This window comes from Chrysemys picta, chromosome 1 (genome assembly GCF_011386835.1).
Source record: "Chrysemys picta bellii isolate R12L10 chromosome 1, ASM1138683v2, whole genome shotgun sequence".
NCBI lineage: Eukaryota > Metazoa > Chordata > Testudines > Emydidae > Chrysemys > Chrysemys picta.
Window position 1 is genome coordinate 356,298,903 of NC_088791.1, and position 24,113 is coordinate 356,323,015.

The window sequence follows — 24,113 nt, forward strand, 5'->3', positions numbered from 1 at the left end:
AAAAATTCTCATTAACGTTCTAGTGAGGAGCCCTAGCACCTCCAAGCTTTCCAGCAGATAGAAGTCAGGTAACAGCTCCTGTCCCTCTGACCCATTAACAGACAGAACCCTGAAATGCAAGAGGAGGGGGTGACAGTTTCTGTGCATTAACACACAGTTGACTCCTGACATCTGTACTCAGTTCTTTCTCCAAGGAGAGTTTTGCCTCACTGAGGCCTGAGCAAAGCACGGGCCATGGTCTCAGAATTTGGCCTTGTATTGCACATCTACTAACATCTTTCATCCTGAAGAATTTACTGTGCCACTGAAATGCACCACCTTGGGGCTGGAGTCCATCAGGCAGGAAGCGCAGGGGTGCACAGAAATCAGTGACATTTTGTCCAGTGATTCTTTATCAAACTCATCACTTTTGGCAAGGGCCCTGGGATTTTTCATGGATGTGCAGAGTGGAAGGGACCACAGACTTACTCTCTATCCCATCACACCCACGTTGCATAGGGTTTGTCAATCATATGAGTTCCTCATCAAGAGATGGGTACCTGTGAATTCTGAGATCGAAGTGGTCTCCTTAGGAATCCCCCTCAGGTATCCGTGACCCACACCTCTCTGAACCCAGCATATGCAGCAGCATCCCACGCCGAGAGCCGGCACACGTTGTGCACAGTTTATAGTATAACTCTGTGTAATCCCAGTGGGGTTCGCTCAGCCTCTAGAGGAGAAGGAAATGTCTGAGTGTAAACAGGCTGTAGACAAGCAACTCTCTGCTTCTGTGCTAATTAGCCAACTTTAATTAAGGAACCTTCCGTAAGGGAGATGAACTCATGGGCTCTGTGCTGAGTCAGAGAGGAATTGGCTGCTCTGTACGTTTGTGTGTATGTATTTAAAAACTCTACTTGATGAGAAGGAAAATTAGGGATAATGCCTAATTCTCGGGATAAATGGGTAGATCATAGACAGAGAGATCTGGAAAAAGTTCCTTAAGAGTAGACACAAGCAATTACAGGAAATACATGGGGCTGTTGCTAAGGGATCGGAGATCAGTACTTCTCATCAGTAACTATCATCATACTGTATAACACTTTTCATTGATGGATATTCAAAACACCTAGCAAAGGCAAGTCACTGTGAACCATCCCCATTTCACTGATCAGTAAACTGATGTCCAAGGTCACACAGAGACTGTCTGACAGAACCCAAGTGTCCTGACTTCATAAGAACATAAGAACGGCCGTACTGGGTCAGACCTATGGTCCATCTAGCCCAGTATCCTGTCTACCGACAGTGGCAAATGCCAGGTGCCCCAGAGGGAGTGAACTTAACAGGTAATGATCAAGTGATCTCTCTCCTGCCATGCATGTCCACCCTCTGACAAACAGAGACACTATTCCTTACCGATTGTGGCTAATAGCCATTAATGTACTTAACCTCCATGAATTTATCCAGATCTCCTTTAAACACTGTTATAGTCCTAGCCTTCACAACCTCCTCAGGTAAGGAGTTCCACAAGTTGACTGTGTGCTGTGCTTTTATTTGTTTTAAACCTGCTGCCTTTTAATTTCATTTGATGACCCCTAGTTCTTGTATTATGAGAATAAGTAAATAACTTTTTCTTCTCTACTTTCTCCACATCACTCATGATTTTATAGACCTCTATCATATCCCTCCTTAGTCTCCTCTTTTCCAAGCTGAAAAGTCCTAGCCTCTTTAATCTCTCCTCATATGGGACCCGTTCCAAACCCCATTTTATTTCTCCTTCTCTGAACCTTTTCTTGTGCCAGTATATCTTTTTTGAGATGAGGAGACCACATCTGTATGCAGTATTCAAGATGTGGGCGTACCATCGATTTATTTAAGGGCAATAATATATTCTCCGTCTTATTCTCTATTCCCTTTTTAATGATTCCTAACATCCTGTTTGCTTTTTTGACCGCTTCTGCACACTGCAAGGACACCTTCAGAGAACTATCCACGATGACTCCAAGATCTTTTTCGTGATTTGTTGTAGCTAAATTAGCCCCCATCATATTCTATGAATAGTTGGGGTTATTTTTCCCAATGTGCATTATTTTACATTTATCCACATTAAATTTCATTTGCCATTTTGTTGCCCAATCACTACGTTATGTGAGATCTTTTTGAAGTTCTTCACAGTCTGCTTTGGTCTTAATTATCTTGAGCAGTTTATTATCATCTGCAAACTTTACCACCTCACTTTTTATCCCTTTCTCCAGATCATTTATAAATAAGTTGAATAGGATAGGTCCTAGGACTGACCCTTGGGGAACACCACTAGTTACCCTCTCCATTCGGAAAATTTACCATTAATTCCTACCCTTTTTTGGGAGGGAGGAATAGCTCAGTGGTTTGAGCATTGACCTGTTAAACCCAGGGTTGTGAGTTAAATCTTTGAGGGGGCCACTTGGGGATCTTGGGCAAAAATCTGTCAGGGGTTTGGTCTTGCTTTGAGCAGGGGGTTGGACTAGATGACCTCCTGAGGTCCCTTCCAACCCTGGTATTTGATAATTCCCTGTCTTTTAACCAGTTCTCAATCCACGAAAGGACCTTCTCTTTTATCCCTTGACAACTTATTTTACGTAAGAGCCTTTGGTGAGGGACCTTGTCAAAGGCTTTCTGGAAATCTAAGTACACTATGTCCACTGGATCCCCCTTGTCCACATGTTTGTTGACCCCTTCAAAAAATCTAGTAGATTCGTAAGACATAATTTTCCTTTACAGAAACCATGTTGACTTTTGCCCAACAATTTATGTTCTTCTAGGTGTCTGACAATTTTATTCTTGAATATTGTTTTGACTAATTTGCCTGGTACCGACATTAGACTTACTGGTTTGTAATTGCCGGGATCACCTCTAGAGCCCTTTTTAAATATTGGTATTACATTAGCTAACTTCCAGTCATTTGGTACAGAAGCCGATTTAAAGGACAGGTTACAAACCATAGTTAATAGTTCCACAACGTCACATTTGAGTTCTTTCAGAACTCTTGGGTGAATGCCATCTGGTCCCGGTGACTTGTTAATGTTAAGTTTATCAGTTAATTCCCAAACCTCCTCTAGTGAAACTTCAATCTGTGACAGTTCCTCAGATTTGTCACCTACAAAAGCTGGATCAGGTTGGGGAATCTCCCTAACATCCTCAGCCGTGAAGACTGAAGCAAAGAATTTGTTTTTTCTCCGCAATGACTTTATCAAATTTAAGTGATCCTTTTGTATCTTGATCATTAAGGGGCCCCACTGGTTGTTTAGCAGGCTTCCTGCTTCTGATGTACTTAAAAAACATTTTGTTATTATCTTTGGAGTTTTTGGCTAGCCGTTCTTCAAACTCCTCTTTGGCTTTTCTTATTATATTTTTACACTTCATTTGGCAGTATTTATGCTCCTTTCTATTTCCCTCACTAGGATTTGACTTCCACTTTTTAAAGGAAGTCTTTTTATCTCTCACTGCTTCTTTTACATGGTTGTTAAGCCACGGTGGCTCTTTTTTCAGTTCTTTCACTGTATTTCTTAATTTGGGGTATACATTGAAGTTGTGCCTCTATTATGGTGTCTTTAAAAAGCGCCCATGCAGCTTGCAGGGATTTCACTTTAGTCACTGTACTTTTAATGTCTGTTTAACTAACCCCCTCAGTTCTGCATAGTTCCCCTTTTTGAAATTAAATGCCACAGTGCTGGGCTGTTGAGATGTTCTTCCCACCACAGGGATGTTGAACACTATTGTATTATGGTCACTATTTCCAAGTGGTCCATCTATAGTTACCTCTTGGACCAGCTCCTGCGCTCCACTCAGGACTAGATCTAGAGTTGCCTCTCCCCTTGTGGGTTCCTGTACCAGCTGCTCCAAGAAGCAGTCATTTAAAGTATTGAGAAATTTTGTTTCTGCATTTCGTCTTGAGGTGACATGTTCCCAGTCAATATGGGGATAATTGAAATCCCCCACTATTATGGAGTTCTTAATTTTGATAGCCTCTCTAATTTCCCTGAACATTTCATCATCACTATCACTGTCCTGGTCAGGTGGTCAATAATAGATCCCTAATGTTATATTCTTATTAGAGCAAGGAATTACTATCCATAGAGATTCTATGGAACATGTGGATTCACTTAAGATTTTTACTTCGTTTGATTCTACATTTTCTTTCACATATAGTGCCACTCCCCTCCACGCACAACCTGTTCTGTCCTTCCGATATATTTTGTACCCCGGAATGATTGTGTCCCATTGATTGCTCTCAGTCCACCTGGTTTTTGTGTTGCCTAATATATCAATATCCTCCTTTAACAGGGGGCACTCTAGTTCACCCATCTTATTATTTAAACTTCTAGCATTTGTGTACAAGCACTTTAGAAACTTGTCACTGTTTATCTGTCTGCCCTTTTCTGATGTGACCACGGTCTCTCTGTCGGGAAGTGACCATATGACAATGGGGAAATAGAGTCACGGTCTTGCAGGGCCTGTTCACTGGGGCAGAGTGGAAAGGAATTCACTGGGTTGCAACCTGGAACTGGGGACCACCGAGTCCTGTGTCAAACCAATCAGTTCCCCCTCACACTGTGAGGCTGTGACAAGCTGCAATCCTCTCAGGTCTTGCACTTACACAGCCATACACAGAGAGGGACACACCTAGGTGTTGAAGTTACCCCTGTCTTGTTGATCCAGACACTAGTCTGCTGCAACACAGACCCAGGGTCCGGGCCATGCTCCCTAACCTGAAGGCTTTAGCTGAAAACTGCTCAGCAGGTTACCTGTCTCCAGCACCCAGACACCCAGTTTCCAAAGGGATCCAAAGCCCAAATAAATCCGTTTTATTCTGTATAAAGCTTATACAGTGTAAACTCATACATTGTCCTCCCTCTTTTCATTGAAGGATCTTCAAAACACGTAGCAAAGGAAAGTCTCTATGAATATATCACTATTATACTGATAGGTAAACTGAGGCACGGAGAGAGATGACCTTGGCTAACGTCTCACAGAGAATGACAGACAGAAATGGTGGGTCCTGTTTTCCCTGATGTTACCACAGTCTCTTCCTGAGTAGCTGAGCACATGACAAGTAGGAAAGGGACTCAGCTCTAGGGGGGCCTGTTCATTGCGTGGGTATAACAGGTTTCCCCTGGATACAGCCTGGAACTGGGCTACCACTGAGCTCTCTGCCATACCAATATGGGCCCCCTCTCACACACTGAGGCTGTGATAAAATGCAATCTTCTCCAGATCTTGCACTTACAAAGCCATACACATGCAGAGAGACACCCAGCTGCAGTTACATGAATGCTTTCACTAGGCATCCATGAAACACCAATAGAGTAGAGGCTCCAGCCAGCTCCCCCCAGCTCCCCAGCCTAGGACACAAGAGTTGTACCATCCTCGCCTGGCCAAAAGCCTGACAAGTATAGGTTTATTTCCCAGTCTGCCCCTCCCTCAATGTGGAGAGGCCAAGCATCAGCCTGAGCAGATTTCCCTTTTACGTTTCAAACAACATCCTGTATTAAGTAAAACAATATAAAACAGATTTATTAATTACAGAAAGATCAATTGTTTAAGTGATTATCAGTAATAGTGTAAAGAACACAGTTGAAATCTGTGAAATAAACAACATCACAATCTAAGTTCAATACACTAGACAGGCTTTGAATCAAACAGTGTGTCACCCTGATGGGACAAACAATCCACCAATCTTCCACACACAGGCTAGAAACCCCTTCAGCCTGGGACCACAGCCCCAGTTCAGTCCCAGATTCTAACATCTTTTGTAAAAAGAAGAACAGGAGGACTCCTGTTCTTCTTTTTGCGGATACAGACTAACACGGCTGCTACTCTGTAACATCTTTTGTGTTCAGTTGTGGGGGGAGTGAGGCCAAGTGATGATGTTGCTTCCACATTTTATAGCTTCTGCCATGTGGAGGTAGCTTCATTTTTCCAAGCAAAAGCCCCCAGCACAGTTAGTGGAAAAGTACAGACACAAGATGGAGTCCAGTGTCCCAGGAGCTGGTCACATGCCCTTGCATCCTTTCAGAACTTTAGGTACAAAAATGATACATGTATACAAATAGTGTAATCATATTCAGCAAATCATAACTTTTCCATTGATCTCTTACATCACATATTTCATATACTTTGTAAAAATCACATCATAATCATAGCACCATGGTAAATATGGGGGTCCCGGGTGTTGCTTTGGGGCACAGAATGTCACACCTCTCCCCTTAGTTTACTTCAGGAGTGTTAGTCTCTGACTGATGCAGGAGCAGTGTGCTCAGGGTCCTCTTTACTTTTTGACCATACAACCCCCCAAGTGTTGCAAACATTGTAGTAAGTAACAGAGGGTCCTGTGGCACCTTTGAGACTAACAGAAGTATTGGGAGCATAAGCTTTTGTGGGTAAAAACCTCACTTCTTCTGATGCATCTGAAGCTTTCGTGGGTAAAAACCTTCAGATGCATCTGAAGAAGTGAGGGTCTTGCCCATGAAAGCTTATGCTCCCAATACTTCTGTTAGTCTTAAAAATTGCCACAGGACCCTCTGTTGCTTTTTACAGATTCAGACTAACACAGCTACCCCTCTAACATTGTAGTGTTTATCCACCGGTGTTCTTGCAAACTTCTGTGTACCTTTCCACACTTTGTAGATCAACCTAGTGATCTCAAAAGTCAGCAAATGTGTGCTTTTATACAGTGTTGTTAACCATTGTGCTTTTCCAACTAGCTGTAAGTCAATACATATATTCATCAACGCCATAAGGTGTTGTGCCTCTGTTTCCCACTCCAGAGAGCAGACCAGGTTTATTATCATTTCCCTTCTGTGACATGCTTTGAGCCTGTGAACAGGTGTTAGATGAGAAGCAGTATGGCTTAGTCACATACATCTTCTTGTTGATTACTCCTAGTATGTCCAAAAGCTTTCCTCCAAAATCATGCCTGCTACACCTTTTCATAGGTTTTCCATCACTACCAAATTTTTTATGCCATAAGATTTACCATTAGCAATTAACTTTGCATTATGAGATTTAATAATCATAGAATCATAGACTATCAGGGCTGGAAGGGTCCTCAGGTGGCCATCCAGTCCACCCCCCTGCTCAAAGCAGGACCAATTCCCAACTAAATCATCCCAACCAGGGCTTTGTCAAGCCTGACCTTAAAAACCTCTAAGGAAGGAGATTCCACCACCTCCCTAGGTAACCCATTCCAGTGCTTCACCACCCTCCTAGTGAAAAAGATTTTCCTAATATCCAACCTAAACCTCCCCCACTGCAACTTGAGACCATTACTCCTTGTTCTGTCATGTGGTACCACTGAGAACAGTCTACATCCATCGTCTTTGGAACCCCCTTTCAGGTAGTTGAAAGCAGCTATCAAATCCCCCCTCATTCTTCTCTTCTGCAGACTAAACAATCTCAGTTCTCCTCAGCCTCTCCTCCTAAGTCATGTGCTCCAGCCCCCTAATTATTTTTGTTGCCCTCCGCTGGACTCCGTAATTGCAGAATGGGGCGGAAAAGTGTCACTCAATGGGGGAAGGAAGAAAGCAGTTCTGCCAAGTACCTTCCGGCACAGGATTGCGGAGTACCTGCAGGAAAGTTTCCTAGAGAACTCTCTGGAGGAATCCTGGGAAACCTTGGTGTGTATCAACAGTCTGCTCCCTCATACTGCCTAGGTGCACAGGGAAATGCCCAGCACACAGAAACCCAGCCAGCCTTGTACATTTCTCTGCCCTCAACCAACCTCCACATTTCACAAAGCAAAACCACTTAGCAGGGGTCTATTTTCCTGCTTCTGGCTCACCTTATTGTAACTGCCGAGACTGGCTGGACACCTCCAGAGTCGAGAAAAGCTTCTGACAGGACACAGCTCTGGGCAACCCCGGCATGGGCTCCACATCTTCTAACGCCTCCACCTCTTCACCAATGACTTTCTCCTGTGGGTTAAGTCCAGTTTGCATCGTTTGCAGACCTACCAAAATATCCATGGGGCTCATGGCCAAGAAGGTGATGTCACAGACGAGAATAGCGTCCAACTCCTTATAAAAATGGCAGGTCTGGGGAGCAGCACCTGACTGACCATTTGCCTACCTTGCCGTCAGATTTACGGCACTTCTGATACATGGTACTTCTGGTATGTGGCACTCAGCTCCTTCACCTTTCCTGTGCACTGCAGTGTGTCATAATCATGGCTCTTTTCCAACAAGCTGCACAAAATCTGCCCTTAGGTGTTGAAATTCCTTCAGCTGGAGCACAGCTGGGACTGCACAGCCTCCTCTCCCCAAATACTGAGCAGATCCAGCAGCTCCGCAGTGGTCCAAGAGGGAGAGCGTTTGCTGTGTGGAGCCACAATGGTCCCCTGAGAACAGGCAGTGTGAGCGCTCCATGCCAAACAGGAAGGGGAATTTCAAAATTCCCAGGCCTTTAAAGGGGATTGGCAGAAGGTGTTTACCTCGCTGCAGGGCAGAGGAGACAACAGCAGTCAGGATGGGCATTGTGGGAGTCCTTTGGGAGAGGGGCGCAAGTGTCCATGCTGGCATGTCGTCAACTAAACTTTTGTGTAAAATATCTTACAACTCTTGTCAAGGTGATTTTATTATGTCATTGAAACTGAGGCGTTTCATCGTCAATAGTGGCCTTGCAGTGTGGACACCTCCACTGTTTCTTTGCTAAATGGATATAAACTGGTCGTCGGGAAGTTTAGGCTTGAAATTAGATGAAGGTTTCTAACCATCAGAGGGGTGAAGTTCTGGAACAGCCTTCCAAGGGGAGCAGTGGGTGCGAAAGACCTCTCTGGCTTTAAGATTAAGCTTGATAAGTTTATGGAGGGGATGAATTGATGGGATAACGTGATTTTAGTCAATAGGACAATAACATGTCATCGCTGGTTATTAATAAAAATGGTCAATGATGGGATATTAAAAGTTACTACAGAGAACTTTTTTCCGGAGGGTCTGGCTGGAGAATCTTGCCCACATGCTCGGGGTTCAGCTGATTGCCATATTTGGGATCAGGAAGGACTTTTCCTCCAGGGTAGATTGGCAGAGGCCCTGGAGGTTTTTCGCCTTCCTCCGCAGCATGGGGCATGAGTCGCTTGCTGGAGGATTCTCTGCAACTTGAAGTCTTTAAATCATGATTTGGCTAATTCAACAGCTGAGTCAAGGGATAGAATTATTCCAGGAGTGGGTGGGTCAGCTTTTGTGGCCTGCATCATGCGGGAGGTCAGACTAGATGATCATAATGGTCCCATAAAATATGGAATTCACATTAGTTGGGTCATGTGTTCATAATTCATATATCTGAATAATGATAATGTCATTTTTCAGTGTGTGAAGAGCGACCAATCTGCTTCACCCATAAGAACAGCCTCCAGTGGTGCATGTAATGTCTCATATTAACATTCTCTCCATCCAAGCAATTGTACTACGACCATCACCCTCAAGCCTGGGCACATACAGGAAGCCAGTGGAACATACGGTACATGCAGGAGACACCGTTCAGCCTCAGTGTTGGACACCTTCTCCCCTACTCCATGTCAGATTCCAACACAACCGACTTCACCAACCCCTCCAACTTCATCCTGCTGGGCATTCCTGGCCTGGAGACAGCTCACATCTGGATAGCCATAGCCATCTTGGAGAACTTCACCATCCTGTTCATCGTGAAGAGGGAGCCGAGCCTCCACGTGTCCATGTACTATTTCCTCAACATGCTGGCCATCACCGATATCGTCTTGTGTATGTCCACCCTCCCTAAAATGCTGGCAATCTTCTGGTTCAATTCCAGGGAGATCGATTTCAGTGCCTGCCTCACCCAGATGTACTTCATTCATTGCTTCTCAGTGATGGAGTCTGGGATCCTTGTGGCGATGGCTTTTGATCGCTATGTGGCCATCTGCCATCCCCTGAGACATTCCACCATCCTGAAAAACCCCGTTGTGGCAAAGATTGGCCTGGCCATAGTCCTGTGCGGTGGAATGGTCGCACTGCCCTCTCTCCTCCTGGCGAGGCAACGGCCATATTGCAGGACCAACACCATCCCCCAGCCATACTGCGCAAATACAGTCGTAGTCAAGCTGGCCTGGGCTGACACGCACGGCAATAGTTACTACGGCCTCTTTCTGCTTTTTGGTGTGTTGGGTCTGGATGGGATTTTTATTGCCCTGTCCTATGTCCAGATCCTCAGACCTCCCCACAAAGGACGCCCGGCTCAAGACTTTTGGGACCTGTGGCTCCCACCTCTGTGTCATTTTAGCCTCTTACATCCCAGGCCTCTTCATCTCCCTCATGTACTGGTCTGGCCAGAATGTGCCTGGGCATATCCACGTTCTCATTGCCAACATGTACCTCCTGGTGCCCCCCCATGCTAAACCCCATCATCTACGGGGTGAGGACCAAACAGATCCAGGACAGGCTGCTCCGGCTCTTTACTCATAAAGGGACCTAAAGTTTTCTCCTGGTGCTCTGACTGTGAGATTGAGTTTCCGTTCAGAGCTGGCTTGTGACATAGTGCTGGGCCCTCTTCCCTGAAACACTGACTGCACTGTCAAAGGGACATGAAATCCTTTCCTGGCCTCACTGTGCTGTGTCTGCCTGACAAACGGAGGAATCAGTCTGGGTACAGCTCATTAACTCACAGGGTTGCCACCTTTCTAATTGCTGGTAACTGGACACCTGAGGCCCTGTGCCCTGCACCACATATTCTCCCTTGGCCCCTAGCCCCTGTCCCATGTATTTCCATAAGGCCCCTCCCACTCTCCCACCTATTCCTCCAAAGCTCCACTCTCTTATCCACCTCTTCCTCCAGGCCCCGCCTCACTTCTGCCTCTTCCCACAAAGTGCCACCCCTGTTGCTGGCTCCTCCCCTCCCCAACCCCAGTCACTCTCTGGATTATCTCCACCTCCCTCCCCGCCCCCCCAGCTGGGCTCCCTCTGCTCTGGGGCTGGGACAGGAGCTGCTGCAGCCTGACAAGGAGCCTGTAGTGAGTACAGTGAGGACACAGTGCTGGGGCCGACAGACCAATGAGGAGTGGAGAGGGAAGCTAGGAAACCCTATAAGAGCAGTGGATGGTTGGTAGCAGGGTTGTAAGGCAGGTGGGTGAGATTGTGCATCGTACAACTTGTGGGCCCCAAAGGTCAGCCACAAAGTCCTGAGGGAAGAGACCATTGTGTGGCTTGTTTCCTTAGCTTTCAGTTCCCTTTTGTTCCTCCTGGCTGGGGGCCTGTAGCTGGCAGTGTGTATGGGTATGGACTGGGAGCCCTTTGCCCTAACCCAGGTCTTGGGGCCGGGGTAAGAGATCAGCTTTGAAGCTAGGAGGACAACAGCTGAGTGAGGTGACAGGATAAGCCCCCATGTTAGATGGGAAGTTGGGATGCTGGGTACAGGACAGGGAGGTGTTGGTAGCTCACAGTGAAGACGATAAATGGCAGATCTTCTATTATCTGGCTATTTGAACACGTACATAGCACCTTATCTGGAACTGCAGGGCACCCATTGCCCAGGGGCTGAATCTGAAAAGTGAAGCTAAGTCTAACATACACTCTTCATAATGATTTTGAACACTACATCTAGAAGCTCTTTTGCTAAGCAGCTAGGCAGCGTCATCATACAATTGCAGAATCATAGAATATTAGCGGTGGAAGAGACCTCAGGAGGTCATCTAGTCCAACCCCCTGCTCAAAGCAGGGCCAACCCCAACTAAATCATCCCAGCCAGGGCTTTATCAAACTGGGCCTTAAAAACCTGTAAGGATGGAGATTCCACCACCTCCCTGGGTAACCCATTCCAGTTCTTCACCACACTCCTAGTGAAATAGTGTTTCCTAATATCCAACCTGGAGCTCCCCCACTGTAACTTGAGACCATTGCTCCTTGTTTTGTCATCTGCCACCACTGAGAACAACCGATCTCCCATCCTCTTTGGAACCCCCTTCAGGTAGTTGAAGGCTGCTGTCAAATCCTCATTCTTCTCTTCTGGAGATTAAACAATCCCAGTTCCCTCAGCCTCTTATCATAGGTCATGTGCTCCAGACCCCTAATAATTTTTTTGCCCTCCGCTGGACTCTTTCCAATATTTCCACATCCTTCTTATAGTGTGGGGCCCAAAACTGGACACAGGCCCATTAAATTTCCCTTCCAACCCTGATATTCTATGATTGTCTGTGATGCTGGAGAGGGAGCTTCACCTTACCCGAGAAATCACAGGTTTCCACCGTAAAACGATGAAGCTCATCCAGCAGCACAGTGGGGGATGGTGTTGTGGATTTATGATGATCCTCTGGCTGGGTCCCTGTCATGATCCTGTGGCCCATGGAGATGGGCAAAGAGAGAGCAGACCACCGGTTTGGTGATTGTACCGGTGGCACGGTGCAACCCATGTATATCTCCAGAAAGATAAATGGAGCTGGAGGGAACTGAGGAGCCCCTACAGTGTCAGGGAGGGGAGACAAAATACAGCCCCCTGAGGTTCATCCAAGGAGAGGGGAAATGAGACAACTCCTGGACGGCAGCAGTATGGAAGATGGAGAGGACAAAAATGAGTAGGACTTCTCTCCCCCTCTCCCCCCACAGCTCCTGCCTGCACTCTGTGGGTATGGCTAGGGCTTGGGGCAGCCTGAACAGAGGGCTTCTTCTGCTGCTGCAGCCTGGCAACCCGGGATCTTCCCCTCGCCCGGCGGCTCCTACTGGGGTTGGAGGCTTGAACTCCTGCCAGCTGAAGATGAGGAACCCCGGGCTCGGGGCTTCTGCCCCCTTCTGCTGAGCTGCTCCACATGAATCACATCCTGATTGCCATGTTCTTTTTCTCCCTCTGAGCCACCTGGCACTGGGCACTGTCAGAAGACAGGCTATTGGGCTACATGGGCCATTGGTATTTCCCAGTCTGGCCATTTTTAGACCCCAGATGTATCTGCCTCCTGCTGTATCCCACTATACCCCACCCCACTCCCAGAGCTGAGATAAATCCCAGGACCCCTGACGGGATCTCTCTCTCCACAGAGTTAGTAACAAATTAAGAATAAACATTAAAATGTTAACACTAACCAGTATCCTTAAGTTACTTGCCATAAGATGTGAGAACATATTGGTTTTAGAGATGTCTGGGAAACAGCTGACAAGGGAGGAGAAGACGGGGGAAGTGACAGGAGCAGGGCATGGGGAGAAGACACACAGCAGGGTCAAGGCTTGACAGAAGAGGTGAGGCAAGATTGCAATTTCAGGGATCCACCTACAAGCAATTAAAAAGGTGGCAACCCAGTACAGTGTACATAGACTGACTCCCCAGTTCATCACATTGACACAGCACAGTAAGGACAGGGAAGGGTTTAATGTCTCTCTGTCTGTCCAGTAAGTGATTGAGGGAAGAGGCCCCAGCACCATGCACCAGCCAGCTCTGCACAGAGCTCAATCTGAGAGCCAGAACGCAAGGAGAAAACATTCAGGTCCCTTTATGAGTACACAGCTGGAGCAGCCTGTCCCGGATCTGTCTGGTCCTCACCCCGTAAATGATGGGGTGTAGCACAGGGGGCACCAGCTGGTACAGACTGGTCGTGAGAACAAGGAAGTGCAGTGGCACATTGTGGCCAAACCTCTGAATGAGGGAGGAGAAGAAACGTGGGATGTACAAAGGTGAGATGGCACAAAGATGAGAGATGCAGGTCCCAAAAGTTTTGAGCCGGGCATCCTTTGTGGGGAGGCGGAAGATGGCCCGGAGGATCTGAGTATAGGACACTGTGATAAAAAACACATCCATTCCGGTCACAGAGAGAAGATCAAACAGGCCATAGTAACTACTGATGCGGATGTCAGCACAGGCCAGCTTCACCACAGACATATGCCCACAATAGTAGTGGGGGATAATGTTGGTTCTGCAATATGGCCACTGCCTCGCCAGGAAGGGATAGGGTAATGTGATTATGACACTACGCAGCAGCACGGCAAGGCCTATCTTGGCCACAACAGAGTTTGTCAGGATTGTGGAATATCTCAGAGGATTGCAGATGGCCACGTAGCGATCAAAAGCCATGGCCACGAGGATTCCAGACTCCATCGCTGAGAAGGAGTAAACAAAGTACATCTGGGTGAGGCAGGCACTGAAACTGATCTCCCTGGAATTGAACCAGAAGATGCTCAGCATTTTGGGCAGGGTGGATGTGGACATGACCAGGTCGGTGATGGCCAGCATGCAGAGGAAATAGTACATGGGCCCATGGAGGATTGGCTCCCTCTTCACGATGAACAGGATGGTGAAGTTCCCCAACACGGCTATGGCGTACATAGCACAGAAGGGGATGGAGATCCAGATATGGGCTGCCTCCAGGCCAGGAATGCCAAGTAGGATGAAGGTGGAGGGGTTGGTGAAGTTGGTTGTGTTTGAATCTGACATAGCGTAGGGGAGAAAGTGTCCAACTCTGAGGCATAAGGATGTCTCCTTCATGTACCATATGCTCTCCTGACTTTCTGTGTGTTCTCAGGGTCTCTGGTGATGGTCACAGGAGAAATGCCTGAATGGAGAGACAACGTTAATATGAGACACTGCATGCACTAGTGGAGGCTGTTCTCACGGGAGAAGCAGATTAATCACTCTTCACACACTGATTTATGACATTTTCATTATTCTGAGAAAATAATTATGAACAATGACCCTACTAAATCCGATTCCATATTTTTGTTGTGCTCCCTGAATTAATAATTTCTACAATTTTTTGTGGGGGGACCTTAAGAGGCACCAGCAGGAAACACAAATATGGATACTGGTTATCCATCATTGTTCCTGAATGCATTGAGAGATAGGATAGGGAGTCCATACTGAAGGGAGTTCCCCATTCATCCAGTTGCTCAAAATCAGAGAGGGGAAAAAAACAAACTTTTCCACAGACATGTGCTGGGAGAAACATGTCAGCTAGAACATACCTCAGAGAAAATACCTGGGCGCCATTGATAGCAGCTCAAGAGAAACACCCGCTCATTCCCAGCAGTGGACAAAACAAAACAATGTTCAGATCTCTAAGATATGGGATGGAGAATAACATATTCGGGAATGTATTCAGTTTTGGTCACTCTCTACTAAGGATAGAAAACTCTGGGACTCTTTAGTTTATACAAGAGACAAAGGTGAGAGCATATGATATAGGAGAGGAAAATAAAAAATGAAACTGATTTACATTCCAAAGGACAGTTCCCAACTAGTACTATCGATAGACACTTAGTGCTCCAAGACAACAAATTCCCCAAAGCTCAGGAAAATTGTCAGCAAAACTGATTGGGAGGAAAAGTTTAGACAAAAAAATATGAATTTATATTGGTAATTCTTTGATAAGAAAGTGAAGGCAGCATTTAGGGGGAGGGAAGCAATATGTAACAAAGAGGAAATGGGAAAATAGCGAGCCAAGAATAGAAATCGGAATTTAAAAAAATGTATCAGGAACATTAAGACATCAGGGGAAAACTCCAAGTTTGGCAGGGCTATGGATTACAAAAAGGAGGTTATTATGTATATTAAGAACAAATGAAATCCTAGAAAAGTTTTATGTCAATTCCTGTGTTAAATGTAAAGTATTAAAAAATAAAGGGAAAGGGCTTTTTTTATAAAAGAATTGATAAGGTTAAGAAACAGTGGGAAATCGGACATGGGATTAGTTCAAAGAAAAATCTAGAAATGTAAGTAATGCCAGTCACCAAGAGGGTCTATGCAAAACAGATCTTGTCAAATAAACCTGATTTCATCCTTTTATGAGAGTACACATTGGTTGATCACGGGTTCACATGTGGTGGATCAAGGGAACAGTGCAGGTGCAACGTACCTTGATTTCTCAGAGTCATTTGATTTAGTAGGGGAAAATATTGAGTTGGAGCAGGGGAAGGATTTTATCTCTTCACATGCAATTGGTGAAATAAACTGCATCCAGTTCTGGGATCCACATTTGAAAAAAGATGGTGAAAACTTGGAGAGGGTGCAGAAAAGAGCCACAAAAATTCTTGGAGGATAGAGAAAAAGCCGGATTGTTAGACTTTAAGGTGTATATCTCTTTAACTTATCAAAAAGATGATCAAGCGGACACTTTTATGGAGAGAAAATCATGGGTAAAAATGGGTTCAGTAATCTACCAGACAAAGAAAGGCTGGGCAAGACCTAAGGGCTGGAAGCCGAATCCAGGAAAATTCCAGCTCGTAATTAGGGCCAAATATTTAGCAAGGAGGGTGATTAACCATTGTTCATTTAGGTTTTAAGATGATTAGTGGTGTTTGGACACCTAACATAGGGAATGCCAGTGAAAATGGGGTAGGTTCAGATACTAAAATACGGAAAGAAGAATTTAAAAATTACTTGGACAAGTTAGATGTCTTCAAGTCACCAGGGCCTGATGAAATGCAACCTAGGATACTCCTAAGGAACTGACTGAGGAGATATCTGAGCCATTATCTATTGTCTTTGAAAAGTCATGGGACAAAGAGGAGATTCCGGAAGACTGGAAAAGAGCACATATAGTGCCTATCTATAAAAAGGAATAAGGGAAACCCACGCAATTACAGACCAGTCAGCTTAACTTCTGTACCAGGTAAGAGAATGTAGCAATTTATTAAGGAATCGATTTGCAAACATCTAGAAGATAATAAAGTGATAAGTGATAGTCCCCATATCTTGATGCATTTTATTTATTTATTTATTAACCTGAGGGCGTTACCACAATTTTTTTGTTTAGACTGAACACACCTGTATTTTTATTTGTGGGTGTTACCACAACACCCAAATAGGCCTAACACATGAGGGTGTTACTACAACCCCTTAATTTAAATAAGTTTGACCTATACCACTTATTGGGTTATCTTGGGGATTTGAGGGATTACCACAACACCTTAACTTAGCCCCGCGTATGCATACCACTATCCTTACATGGGACAACTACGTTTTCACTACAGTTTTGCATTTGATTTTGTTGCATAAGCAAAAGTTTGTATGGGGTGAGCCCAAAAGGACAGATGGCCCCACGGTCAGTTCTTTTTTGACACCCCAGCAGAAATTTCAAAAGGTTTTTTACCTTTGGCTTGGCGCCTGGCGTTTGAAGGGGAACGGTCCGTAGTAACGGTTGCTGCCTTAACCGGGCATAGCCATCCGAGTCACATGGCATTAAATATTGTGGAGGAAAACCTGAGTTTTTACCTTTAGGTTGAACACAACATGTTAGAGACAGCTTTCTGTAAGAAATTGCAAGGGAAGAAATACAATGGACAGAAAATACCTTTGCCTGAATAGTTTTTTTAAAGTATAAGCAATATTACAAAAGCATTTATACATTTTAGTGGCATACATTAATTAAAAACATCTGCAGTTTGTTTATTTTATGTTTTGCCTATTTCTGTTTTTAAAACATTGCTATTTTAATATTTTAAGGCTGGGTTACGCTGATTTTACTTTGCTGTGTTTTTATTTGCTTTTGATGTGAGCGCTGCTTTTACAGGTTTTGCTAAGACTTAGCATGACACTTGCTTTGTTTTTTACAATTAAAAGTCCTATATTTAAATTTTTAACACCGTTTTTACACTAAGTTGGGAGGGGTTGCAAGTTTTTGGAAAATCGGATAAACATTCAAAATGATTTGGAAAAACTGGAGAAAAGGATGATTGGGGGTCTTGAAAACACAACCTCTGAGGGAAGACTGAACGATCTAGGTTTATTTAGTCCGAATAAGAGAACACTGAAGGGGGACATGATAACTGTTCAAATACCTAAAAGGTTGTTACAAGGAGAGAAAAAAAGTGTTCTCCTTAACCTCTGAAGAGAAGACAAGAAGCAATACACTTAAATTGCAGCAAGGGAGGTTTAGGTTGGACATTAGGAAAAATGTTTCAAAAAAAGCAAATACTATGTTTTGTTATATTACCAGAATTATAACATGCAAGTCATGGTACGTGCTAGTATTCCTCTACTTGGTGTGGGTTAGGTCTCAATTGGAGTAATGTGTCCAATTTTGCTCACCAATGTATGGAAAGGATGTAGAGAAGCTGGAAAGGATCTATAGGCAAGTAACAAATGTTACACAAGGGATGGAATGCAAGCCGTATGAGCAAGCCAAAGGAACCGGTATGTTTATTTGGAAAAGAGGAGATTAATGGGGGATATGATAGTGGTCTTCAAACACTTGAAAGGCGGCCATAAAATGGTAGAGGAAAGTTGTTCTGTCTTACCACAGAAAGGCAGGACAAGAGGCACTGGGTTCAAATTGCAGCATAGAAGATATAAATTAAATTTCAGGAAAATCTTCCTAATTTTAACTACAGGAGCCCAATTGAACAGACTCCCAGGGAAGCCATGGAAGCTGCCAATATGGAGGTTTTCCAAAGACATGTGAATAGCCATCAGTCTTAGATGACTAAGACAAAACAAATCCTACATCTTGTCAAGGGGATAGACTAGCTGTCCTTTGCATTCCCTTATAACTCTATGGCTCTACCATTCCATGATGTAAAATCCTAGTGTAGACCCGGCCTTAGTCACACACAAGTCTTTTGGCTCAATCCAGAGGAAACTGAGTGAAATTTAATGGGCCTGTGTTTTACAGGAGGTCAGTCTGGATCATCAAATGGTCCCTTCTGACCTTAAACCCTATGGATCTATTGATAAAGAAAGTAGATCAGGCATTTCTATTTAATGTGTCTCATAACATAAACACAGGAACATTTAGTTAAATTGAAAGTCATCTGAACATATAACATCGAGGAAAGGTAATTGCTACTGTAATTCATATTTGCCCTATAGAACTCCTTGCTACCAATATTATTGGCACAAAGAGCATAGAAGATTCACAAATGGATTGGCCATTGTAGGTGGTGCTGGTGGCATCACCTGTAGTTAAGGCTGTCTGACACCTTCTATTAGAAGACCTTATTTCCAGTTTCTTATACGTTTTTCAGATTTTAGTTGTTTGGACTCAAATTTCCCATGCTGGGTGTCTCCTTTGAGCAGAATTGTTTTTTTTTGAAAGTTTCAAGCATAACAAATCAGCCAAATTCTCTAATGAAGCTAGGAGAAAGTATCATAGAATCATAGAATATCAGAGTTGGAAGGGACTTCAAGAGGTCATCTAGTCCAACCCCCTACTCAAAGCAGGACCAATTCCCAGCTAAATCATCCCAGCCAGGGCTTTGTCAAGCCGGGCCTTAAAAACCTCCAAGGAAGGAGACTCCACCACCTCCCTAGGTAACGCATTCCAGTGTTTCACCACCCTCCTAGTGAAATAATTTTTCCTGATATCCAACCTGGACCTCCCCCACTGCAACTTGAGACCATTGCTCCTTGTTCTGTCATCTGCCACCACTGAGAACAGCCGAGCTCCATCCTCTTTGGAACCCCCCTTCAGGTAGTTGAAGGCTGCTATCAAATCCCCCCTCATTCTTCTCTTCTGGAGACTAAACAATCCCAGTTCCCTCAGCCTATCCTCATAAGTCATGTGCTCCAGACCCCTAATCATTTTTGTTGCCCTCCGCTGGACTCTTTCCAATTTTTCCACATCCTTCTTGTAGTGTGGGGCCCAAAACTGGACACAGTATTCCAGATGAGGCCTCACCAATGTCGAATAAAGGGGACCGATCATGTTCCTCGAACTGCTGGCAATGCCCCTACTTATACAGCCCAAAATGCCGTTAGCCTTCTTGGCAACAAGAGCACACTGTTGACTCATATCCAGCTTCTCGTCCACTGTGACCCCTAGGTCCTTTTCTGCAGAACTGCTACCTAGCCATTCGGTCCCTAGTCTGTAGCAGTGCATGGGATTCTTCCGTCCTAAGTGCAGGACTCTGCACTTGTCCTTGTTGAACCTCATCAGGTTTTTTTTGGCCCAATTCTCTAATTTGTCTAGGTCCCTCTGTATCCGATCCCTACCCTCTAGTGTATCTACCACGCCTCCTAGTTTAGTGTCATCTGCAAACTTGCTGAGAGTGCAGTCCACCCCATCCTCCAGATCATTAATAAAGATATTAAACAAAACTGGCCCCAGGACTGACCCTTGGGGCACTCCGCTTGAAACCGGCTGCCAACTAGACATGGAGCCATTGATCACTACCCGTTGAGCCCGACGATCTAGCCAGCTTTCTATCCACCTTACAGTCCATTCATCCAGCCCATACTTCTTTAACTTGGCGGCAAGAATACTGTGGGAGACCGTATCAAAAGCTTTGCTAAAGTCAAGGAATAACACATCCACTGCTTTCCCCTCATCCACAGAGCCAGTTATCTCATCATAGAAGGCAATTAGGTTAGTCAGGCACGACTTCCCCTTCGTGAATCCATGCTGACTGTTCCTGATCACTTTCCTCTCCTCTAAATGTTTCATAATTGATTCCTTGAGGACCTGCTCCATGATTTTTCCAGGGACTGAGGTGAGGCTGACTGGCCTGTAGTTCCCCAGATCCTCCTTCTTCCCTTTTTTAAAGATGGGCACTACATTAGCCTTTTTCCAGTCATCTGGGACCTCCCCCGATCGCCATGAGTTTTCAAAAATAATGGCTAATGGCTCTGCAATCTCACCCGCCAACTCCTTTAGCACCCTCGGATGCAGCGCATCCGGCCCCATGGACTTGTGCACGTCCAGTTTTTCTAAATAGTCCCGAACCACTTCTTTCTCCACAGAGGGCTGGTCACCTTCTCCCCATGCTGTACTGCCCAGTGCAGCAATCTGGGAGCTGACCTTGTTCGTGAAGACAGAGGCAAAAAAATCATTGAGTACATTAGCTTTTTCCACATCCTCGGTCACTAGGTTGCCTCCCTCATTCAGTAAGGGGCCCACACTTTCCTTGATTTTCTTCTTGTTGCTAACATACCTGAAGAAACCCTTCTTGTTACTCTTAACATCTCTTGCTAACTGCAACTCCAAGTGTGATTTGGCCTTCCTGATTTCACTCCTGCACGCCTGAGCAATATTTTTATACTCCTCCCTGGTCATTTGTCCAATCTTCCACTTCTTGTAAGCTTCTTTTTTGCGTTTAAGATCAGCAAGGATTTCACTGTTTAGCCAAGCTGGTCGCCTGCCATATTTACTATTCTTTCTACACATCGGGATGGTTTGTTCCTGCAACCTCAATAAGGATTCTTTAAAATACAGCCAGCTCTCCTGGACCCCTTTGCCTTTCATGTTATTCTCCCAGGGGATCCTGCCCATCTGTTCCCTGAGGGAGTCAAAGTCTGTTACTCATGTTGAAAAATTCTCATTAACGTTCTAGTGAGGAGCCCTAGCACCTCCAAGCTTTCCAGCAGATAGAAGTCAGGTAACAGCTCCTGTCCCTCTGACCCATTAACAGACAGAACCCTGAAATGCAAGAGGAGGGGGTGACAGTTTCTGTGCATTAACACACAGTTGACTCCTGACATCTGTACTCAGTTCTTTCTCCAAGGAGAGTTTTGCCTCACTGAGGCCTGAGCAAAGCACGGGCCATGGTCTCAGAATTTGGCCTTGTATTGCACATCTACTAACATCTTTCATCCTGAAGAATTTACTGTGCCACTGAAATGCACCACCTTGGGGCTGGAGTCCATCAGGCAGGAAGCGCAGGGGTGCACAGAAATCAGTGACATTTTGTCCAGTGATTCTTTATCAAACTCATCACTTTTGGCAAGGGCCCTGGGATTTTTCATGGATGTGCAGAGTGGAAGGGACCACAGACTTACTCTCTATCCCATCACACCCACGTTGCATAGGGTTTGTCAATCATATGAGTTCCTCATCAAGAGATGGGTACCTGTGAATTCTGAGATCGAAGTGGTCTCCTTAGGAATCCCCCTCAGGTATCCGTGACCCACACCTCTCTGAACCCAGCATATGCAGCAGCATCCCACGCCGAGAGCCGGCACACGTTGTGCACAGTTTATAGTATAACTCTGTGTAATCCCAGTGGGGTTCGCTCAGCCTCTAGAGGAGAAGGAAATGTCTGAGTGTAAACAGGCTGTAGACAAGCAACTCTCTGCTTCTGTGCTAATTAGCCAACTTTAATTAAGGAACCTTCCGTAAGGGAGATGAACTCATGGGCTCTGTGCTGAGTCAGAGAGGAATTGGCTGCTCTGTACGTTTGTGTGTATGTATTTAAAAACTCTACTTGATGAGAAGGAAAATTAGGGATAATGCCTAATTCTCGGGATAAATGGGTAGATCATAGACAGAGAGATCTGGAAAAAGTTCCTTAAGAGTAGACACAAGCAATTACAGGAAATACATGGGGCTGTTGCTAAGGGATCGGAGATCAGTACTTCTCATCAGTAACTATCATCATACTGTATAACACTTTTCATTGATGGATATTCAAAACACCTAGCAAAGGCAAGTCACTGTGAACCATCCCCATTTCACTGATCAGTAAACTGATGTCCAAGGTCACACAGAGACTGTCTGACAGAACCCAAGTGTCCTGACTTCATAAGAACATAAGAACGGCCGTACTGGGTCAGACCTATGGTCCATCTAGCCCAGTATCCTGTCTACCGACAGTGGCAAATGCCAGGTGCCCCAGAGGGAGTGAACTTAACAGGTAATGATCAAGTGATCTCTCTCCTGCCATGCATGTCCACCCTCTGACAAACAGAGACACTATTCCTTACCGATTGTGGCTAATAGCCATTAATGTACTTAACCTCCATGAATTTATCCAGATCTCCTTTAAACACTGTTATAGTCCTAGCCTTCACAACCTCCTCAGGTAAGGAGTTCCACAAGTTGACTGTGTGCTGTGCTTTTATTTGTTTTAAACCTGCTGCCTTTTAATTTCATTTGATGACCCCTAGTTCTTGTATTATGAGAATAAGTAAATAACTTTTTCTTCTCTACTTTCTCCACATCACTCATGATTTTATAGACCTCTATCATATCCCTCCTTAGTCTCCTCTTTTCCAAGCTGAAAAGTCCTAGCCTCTTTAATCTCTCCTCATATGGGACCCGTTCCAAACCCCATTTTATTTCTCCTTCTCTGAACCTTTTCTTGTGCCAGTATATCTTTTTTGAGATGAGGAGACCACATCTGTATGCAGTATTCAAGATGTGGGCGTACCATCGATTTATTTAAGGGCAATAATATATTCTCCGTCTTATTCTCTATTCCCTTTTTAATGATTCCTAACATCCTGTTTGCTTTTTTGACCGCTTCTGCACACTGCAAGGACACCTTCAGAGAACTATCCACGATGACTCCAAGATCTTTTTCGTGATTTGTTGTAGCTAAATTAGCCCCCATCATATTCTATGAATAGTTGGGGTTATTTTTCCCAATGTGCATTATTTTACATTTATCCACATTAAATTTCATTTGCCATTTTGTTGCCCAATCACTACGTTATGTGAGATCTTTTTGAAGTTCTTCACAGTCTGCTTTGGTCTTAATTATCTTGAGCAGTTTATTATCATCTGCAAACTTTACCACCTCACTTTTTATCCCTTTCTCCAGATCATTTATAAATAAGTTGAATAGGATAGGTCCTAGGACTGACCCTTGGGGAACACCACTAGTTACCCTCTCCATTCGGAAAATTTACCATTAATTCCTACCCTTTTTTGGGAGGGAGGAATAGCTCAGTGGTTTGAGCATTGACCTGTTAAACCCAGGGTTGTGAGTTAAATCTTTGAGGGGGCCACTTGGGGATCTTGGGCAAAAATCTGTCAGGGGTTTGGTCTTGCTTTGAGCAGGGGGTTGGACTAGATGACCTCCTGAGGTCCCTTCCAACCCTGGTATTTGATAATTCCCTGTCTTTTAACCAGTTCTCAATCCACGAAAGGACCTTCTCTTTTATCCCTTGACAACTTATTTTACGTAAGAGCCTTTGGTGAGGGACCTTGTCAAAGGCTTTCTGGAAATCTAAGTACACTATGTCCACTGGATCCCCCTTGTCCACATGTTTGTTGACCCCTTCAAAAAATCTAGTAGATTCGTAAGACATAATTTTCCTTTACAGAAACCATGTTGACTTTTGCCCAACAATTTATGTTCTTCTAGGTGTCTGACAATTTTATTCTTGAATATTGTTTTGACTAATTTGCCTGGTACCGACATTAGACTTACTGGTTTGTAATTGCCGGGATCACCTCTAGAGCCCTTTTTAAATATTGGTATTACATTAGCTAACTTCCAGTCATTTGGTACAGAAGCCGA

At 44.7% G+C, this 24,113-nt stretch overlaps 2 protein-coding genes across 2 annotated transcripts; one reads left to right on the plus strand and one right to left on the minus strand.

Moving 5' to 3' along the window:
* Positions 1-9,472: 9,472 nt before the first annotated feature.
* On the plus strand, positions 9,473-10,427 carry LOC135982318 (olfactory receptor 52E2-like). The gene is made up of 2 exons (XM_065588393.1): positions 9,473-10,121; positions 10,246-10,427. Exons 1-2 carry the CDS (start codon positions 9,473-9,475, stop codon positions 10,425-10,427), a joined length of 831 nt encoding a protein of 276 aa, XP_065444465.1.
* Positions 10,428-13,425: 2,998 nt separating this feature from the next.
* On the minus strand, positions 13,426-14,424 carry LOC135972528 (olfactory receptor 52R1-like). The gene has a single exon (XM_065550767.1). It carries the CDS (start codon positions 14,422-14,424, stop codon positions 13,426-13,428), a length of 999 nt encoding a protein of 332 aa, XP_065406839.1.
* Between the last annotated feature and the right edge of the window lie 9,689 nt (positions 14,425-24,113).